This window comes from Monopterus albus, unplaced genomic scaffold (genome assembly GCF_001952655.1).
Source record: "Monopterus albus unplaced genomic scaffold, M_albus_1.0 scaffold304.1, whole genome shotgun sequence".
Lineage (NCBI taxonomy): Eukaryota > Metazoa > Chordata > Actinopteri > Synbranchiformes > Synbranchidae > Monopterus > Monopterus albus.
In genome coordinates, this window is record NW_018128184.1 from 260,152 (window position 1) to 266,209 (window position 6,058).

Genomic DNA, 6,058 nt, shown 5'->3' on the forward strand with positions numbered 1-6,058 from the left:
CTTCAAAATCATGCCTAAGATAATAAGGTCGGTATGATTTAGTGCTGTGAAACTGCTTTAGAAGCTTTTTTTAGATTTATGACTGTACTTTATAAACTGATGGTTAAATCCTGTGGGAATCATGATTGTGAGGTTTTTAAATCTATTGAAAGAATCTGTGGTTTGAAACCCTGAAGTCCCACATGACCAGATTACAACCTGTGTCTGACTCTAAGTGTGCCCAGTGTGGAAAGACACCGAGGGTAACGTCATGTTTATTTTCACTATGTAAATTTCATGTCTGCCACCCAGATTTTAGTTTTTATTAATCCCAGAAGTCATTTGATGTGAAGCTCCTTTGGAGAACTACTTGACTCTGTTGTACTTGCAAATGTAGGGCTCTGCTTGAAAATGTTTATGACTCGGTGAATTCACAGGCGTGAGCGTTACTGACGTCTTTCTGCCTGTTTGCAGCTCTGAAGAGTGGACGAAGGTCAGTAAGAGTGAGAGGGAGAAGATCGGTGTCACTGTGGATGATGATGGAGAGTTCTGGTGAGTTTTTAGGGCAAAGCTTCCCCCTGTTGGCAGATACATGTGGTGCTTGGCGTCTTTGCACACAGACCTACAACACCACTTTCCGATCCAATTCTTAACCTGTCCTACTGTATTAACACGTCTCTCTCTTTACTTTCTCTTCCTTCACGCAGGATGACATTTGATGACTTTGTTGCCCACTACACGGACCTTGTCATATGTGCTCTCATCAACACAGCCGTCCTGAGTATCCATAAGACCTGGGAGGAGTCCATGTTGCGGGGCTCCTGGCGCTGCCATGATGACCCACTTTTCAACAGAGCCGGAGGCTGCTCCAACAACAAGCACTCCTTCCTCCAGAACCCACAGGTCTTACTTTCTTTCATTCATTCATGGTTTCTCAGATTTTGTGTCAGTGGCAACACTGTGGTAGGAGAAAGACTGAACTCCAACATCACTTTTCTCTGCTCCAGTACGTGTTTGATGTGAAGAAGCCAGATGATGAGGTCCTGATCTGCCTGCAGCAGAAGGATCGCAGAGCCAGACTGAAAGAGGGGCGAGGAGAAAATCTGGCTATTGGCTTCGACATACGAAGAGTGAGCTCAGCACCTGTGTGTGTGTGTGTGTGTGTGTGTGTGTGTTCAGAGATGTCATTACAAAGTTCCCCATGACACCGCTAGTCTGTAAATAAAGGGAGAGAAAAGCACTGATGTCTCTCTGTCCAGGTGGAGGTGAACAGGCTCTACCGTATGCATTCCATCCAGCAGAAGGAGGGTGGGGCCGTCTACTGCAACTCCAGGTCTGTGTTCCTACAGATCATCCTGAAAGAGGGGCGGTATGTCATCATACCCACGACCTTTGACCCAGGCCTGGAAGGAGAATTCCTGCTCCGCCTCTTCACCGACATGTCCTCGGACTGCAGGTAGGGACACTGTTTTAGTCAGTTCTGTTTCCATCGGTTTGTTGGTTAGCAGCGTCATTAGAAACTGAAATGACAAAATATACTGTGAAATAGCAGTTGTGAAAATAGTCAAGTCCGTTTTTATTTGTATAACTCTATCACAAATTTGTGGAATGAATCTGGGACCAATCAGACGCCTCCCTGATGATACTGATGATGGGGAAGAATCTTAACATCCACAGGGGGATATTTACTAAGGTTTTGGCTCATTTTCTGGTGCTAAACAGCGAAATTGCATGTGTTCATATTTACTGATGAAGAAATAAATCAAGAGAAGAAACACGGCACTGCAGGAATTTTAGTGTTTGGTCTCAAGCAATGTGTATTTTAAGGTGTTTCCTTTCAGAGAGACAAAAATCAGGGAGGAGAGAATGTAAATTTATACAAATACTCTCAGCACCTGATTTACCACCGCTGTGACGGAGGGAACTGCAGTTGAAATTTAATGTCAGGGGGATGCAGGTGTAAAATTAGTGACCCTGCTCTCAGCGTGGCGGCTCTCAGTCATCTGAGGTCTTATCACAGTTAAAAATATGTTCAAGGAGGAAGAGGGTGTTTATAAATTACGCCGCTGGCCAGGGGAGAATGTGAGGTACTTGTACAGGCTTTTGGGTCAAACCATGCTTCAATTACTGAACAAAGTAAAAGATGAACTGACTGGCTGGAGACTATGTGACTGAAGTTCTGAAATATATTTGTTGATTTTTTTCAACCATATTAACGTTCAGTCCCTGTAAACTTAGACTTTCTCCCTCTTGGTCCACACATGAACGACGGCCTTCAGGCAGCAGATCCGAAGCCGCTGTGTGTTCAGATTAACACTGCTGTAGCTCAGTCACATCATCACTGTTGGTAATTACATCCATCCATCATCTATACCACTTGTTCCTGATAGGGTCAAGGGGGGCTGGAGCCAATCCCAGCTGACCCTGGGTGAGAGGTGGGGTCCAACCTGGACAGGTCGCCATGTAGACAAACAACCACACACACCCACACTCACTAATGGGAACTTGCTACAAGTTTAGTAAAGATTCCCCACAGTGCCTAAACCTTTTGCACAGTACTGGACATAAGGAGACGTGGCCTGAAGAAGCCAGGCTGCTGAGCAGCACAGTGAAACACACAGTGAACTAAACAGACTCTTCCTACTGCTCAGACACCTGCAGCTGCTCGCTGATTACACCACGGCTTCAGAGCTTAGACAGCATATGGACAGTATGTCTCTGTTGACTCCCTATTATAGCTACGGAACTGAAGGCGGTGCTGACAGGTGACCAGACCTGTCAGCTGAGCCAGCCTTGATCAAAATACTAACCAGTGAGTTTCACAGCTTGATAGTGTCAAAGCTTTCAACCTCGTAAACAACACAAAATGTTTGTGATTTTGATCCAGTCAACACAGGTTTACACCCTGAACTGTAGCTAAACTAATGTCAGAACCAGAGCTCTATTCGGCAATATACTGTAAACATAAGGTCCTAGATAAAAACATAAGAACACCTCTCTCTCTGTCTCCATCTCTCCTGCAGGGAGTTGACTCTGGATGAGCCTCCACAGACATGCTGGTCCGGCATGTTTGGGTATCCCTCTCTGGTCACTCAGGTCCATGTAGTGAATGCTCACGGTCTCCCAGGACAAGACTTGAATGGAGGTAGACTTTTTTTTTTCTTACCGATGACGCAGAAACACTTTGCAGGATATTTGCTTAACAGACTCACTAATATCCAGTATTCAATGACGTTACTGTGGCACTCTGGAGTTCTCTGTGTTAGGTGTTATGTCCTATTACTGTTGTCTTGCAGCCCCAGCTTTACATGTGGACAGGCATTTATATTGTTTGTATCATTTCTAAAACAGCTGCTGTCACCGATGTTGTTTTCCTGTCAGTAGATGGCAGCAGCAGCTTTGTCATGTCAGTGACTGGTACTGTAGTTACACCAGGCTGAATGTAAAACAGCCACAGTGACAGACCGCCACAAACTCTGTCTTTATTTAATACTCTCTGAGGTGTTTGCGTTTAAAAATACTAGAAACATCGGCGTCTTTGATCAGTGTGTCTGACATGTTCCATTATTTTGTATCACTTGTGTATTTATACATAATTTAGAAGCAGACCCACACCTACCCTCACACATGTTCATTGGAGAATACATGTGTGAAAAATGAAGAAGAGATAAAACCCAGAAAAATCAACGCGATCATCTGTAGTCTGGGTTAGATGTGTTTGACATGAGATGGGAGAGCAACTACTTCTGATGAACAGTATTTTTAGAATATAAGCCAGGATTAATCATACACCACTTCGTTAATGTAAATACAAATTATCTGCAGGTCTCAAAAAGTAAAAAAAAAAAAAAACTGTCTCCTCAAAGGAGCAAAACTTAATTGTGCATTACTTAAGTTTGTCAAACTATCCATCAGTTATGAAGCAGAGGCTTTGTGGGACATGTGGGCAAAAGACCCGACAGCTTCTTGAACAGGACTGAAAGAGACACAAAACGTCATGTCGTGTCTCTGATAGTTTTTCCTTGTGTTCATTTTCCTAACTGCGCTCTTAAATAAGATGAAATATCAAAAGTGACCTCGTTCAGGTGCCCTGCTACGATAGGCCTGGTTGGTAATCCATATACGGGTCCTGGTCATGTTAATTGATATGTATTAGTGGGAATTATTGATTCTATATACTGGCAGGAAGCACTGACAGAAGCGTAACTTAAATGTCAATAAATTCATATATTTAATAAACTGCCCTATTTGTTTTTCAAACTTGAAATGGAGTCCTCTGTTCTCAGCCTTTGGTGTGTGTGTGTGTGTGTGTGTGTGTGTGTGTGTGTGTGGAGCAGACCCCTACGTCATCATCCGTTGTGAAGGAGAGAAAGTTCGCTCTCAGGTCTATAAAAACACATGCGACCCTGTCTTCGACATCAAGGGGCTCTTCTACAGGAAGAAAGCCAGCCAGCCAATCATCATTGAGGTGTGTGTGTGTGTGTGTGTGTTTTCACCCGATTATAGCTGACAGAAAAATGTCTGTGTGTGACTCCCTCTCTCGCTGTGTCTCTCAGATCTACAACTTTAACGTGGTGAATGACTCCTTACTGGGTATGGTGACGCTGCCAGCCGAGCCGGGTGCTTTCCAGCAGGTGCTCAACCTGAAGGGCAGGGGCGGTCGTCCTAACAGCATCTCCCTCGGGACCGTCACTGTTGCTGTGGTGACGAGCACAGAGTTCACCAGCATATGAAACCTGAACAGACAATCGTCGAGTGAGGTTTGAGTGAGCGGTCTGAACATTTACCAAACTACCAGTTTACCACCAAATATTGTAAACAGCTTTGCCGATGAGCGTGACTCTTCATCTTGGGCGCCGGGTTTAAATTTTGGGAGACGGGCTTTACTTTATCGAATATGAAACCTGATTCTTTTACTGTGTTTTAGCTTCATAAATATGTGTTTACATTATGATGTACTGGGCGAATCGGGTCTGGTTTCAGTGTAGCATCAGCATTGTTTACACTTCTCTGGGTTACCTTTACCTTTGACTGGTGATCATGTTGGGTCTTTTAGCAGTTTCTTTTGTACTGTCTTGTCTCAGTTCCTTGTGTGTCGAAAGAAGCTACACAAATAAATTTATTTTACCAGTAGCTGGTACAAATCACACTGTGCCATTAGCGCCATTAAATACATCTCGTCTTCAGTGTTGCAGTGATAGTACCGTACAGTTACACCTGCCAGTTGTTACCTTTGGCAGGGACCTTAGCAGCATATTGACATCAGCTGTTCTGCTTTCGAGTGTCTGCTATGGCTTATGCTGTGAAAGCAAAGCAGACGAACAACAGGACTCTGTGACTGTTGATGATTTAGCATGACTTTAAAATCTGAACCATCGCTGATAGTGAACTGTTCTCCTAAAGGTGGGGTGAAGCTCCACTATTTCATTAAGTTTGTTCTTTCTGCACAGTTAAAATGTAAAAATTCTCCTCTCATGCAGTTTGTTACTGGTTCTAGGTCAGCTCCATGTCTGCACGCTGCTAGTAATACAAGTAACCTTCTTCTCTCAGCTCCAGGGCCTTTATGTTAACTTAACACCCACCTCCTCAAAATGCTCTTGTTTTACTATTATTTGAATAATTTTGTTTGATTTTTTTTTTATTGGCTGCTTAAATTATTCAGGAATATTGTTACTGGTGTAATTAATTAAGTTTATTTTGACTTTACCAGATTTGTTATGTTAATATAAAAAACGATCAGGTGCATAAATAGTTTTTTTTCCCCTAATTTTCCAACATATAAAGCTACATAACACAGTTCTGGTATTGTTAGGGTGACTTTTATTTTTAGATAGAAATGAATAAAATTAGTTAGGGGTTTTTATTTATAGCATATATAAGTTTATATATTTTAATCTCACAGTTATGTTTATGTTTATGTAGTTACATATCCACATATCACCCTATGTGTTCACTGAGTCACTGGTCAACATTTACTGTGTTAGCCAATACTGAGCTAAAATGACTCAGTCGTTAGGGGCATTGTTGGCCTTCAGTAGTAGTAGGGGGGAAACTTCTTCTCATAGGTAGCATTTTAGCT

At 42.8% G+C, this 6,058-nt stretch overlaps 2 protein-coding genes across 2 annotated transcripts in view; both read left to right on the forward strand.

The window, feature by feature from the left end:
• LOC109973762 (calpain-5-like) overlaps positions 1-3,378 on the forward strand; it is a 19,723-nt gene extending 16,345 nt beyond the window's left edge. Inside the window, exons 7-11 of the mRNA XM_020623565.1 lie at positions 454-531; positions 687-882; positions 987-1,109; positions 1,239-1,435; positions 3,003-3,378. Coding sequence (XP_020479221.1) covers positions 454-531; positions 687-882; positions 987-1,109; positions 1,239-1,435; positions 3,003-3,363 — 955 coding nt within the window. The 3' untranslated portion in view covers positions 3,364-3,378. The remainder of the gene's footprint in view (positions 1-453; positions 532-686; positions 883-986; positions 1,110-1,238; positions 1,436-3,002) is intronic.
• A 5-nt stretch (positions 3,379-3,383) lies between these two features.
• LOC109973750 (calpain-5-like) lies at positions 3,384-5,714 on the forward strand. The gene is made up of 3 exons (XM_020623546.1): positions 3,384-3,396; positions 4,314-4,447; positions 4,536-5,714. Exons 1-3 carry the CDS (start codon positions 3,384-3,386, stop codon positions 4,710-4,712), a joined length of 324 nt encoding a protein of 107 aa, XP_020479202.1. The 3' UTR covers positions 4,713-5,714.
• The last annotated feature ends 344 nt before the right edge of the window (positions 5,715-6,058 follow it).

Excerpts from the sequence above, each read along its gene's own strand:
- LOC109973750 (XM_020623546.1), top strand. Across the intron at positions 4,448-4,535 it reads GCCAGCCAATCATCATTGAG|ATCTACAACTTTAACGTGGT; the intron begins GTGTGTGTGTGT and ends TGTGTCTCTCAG.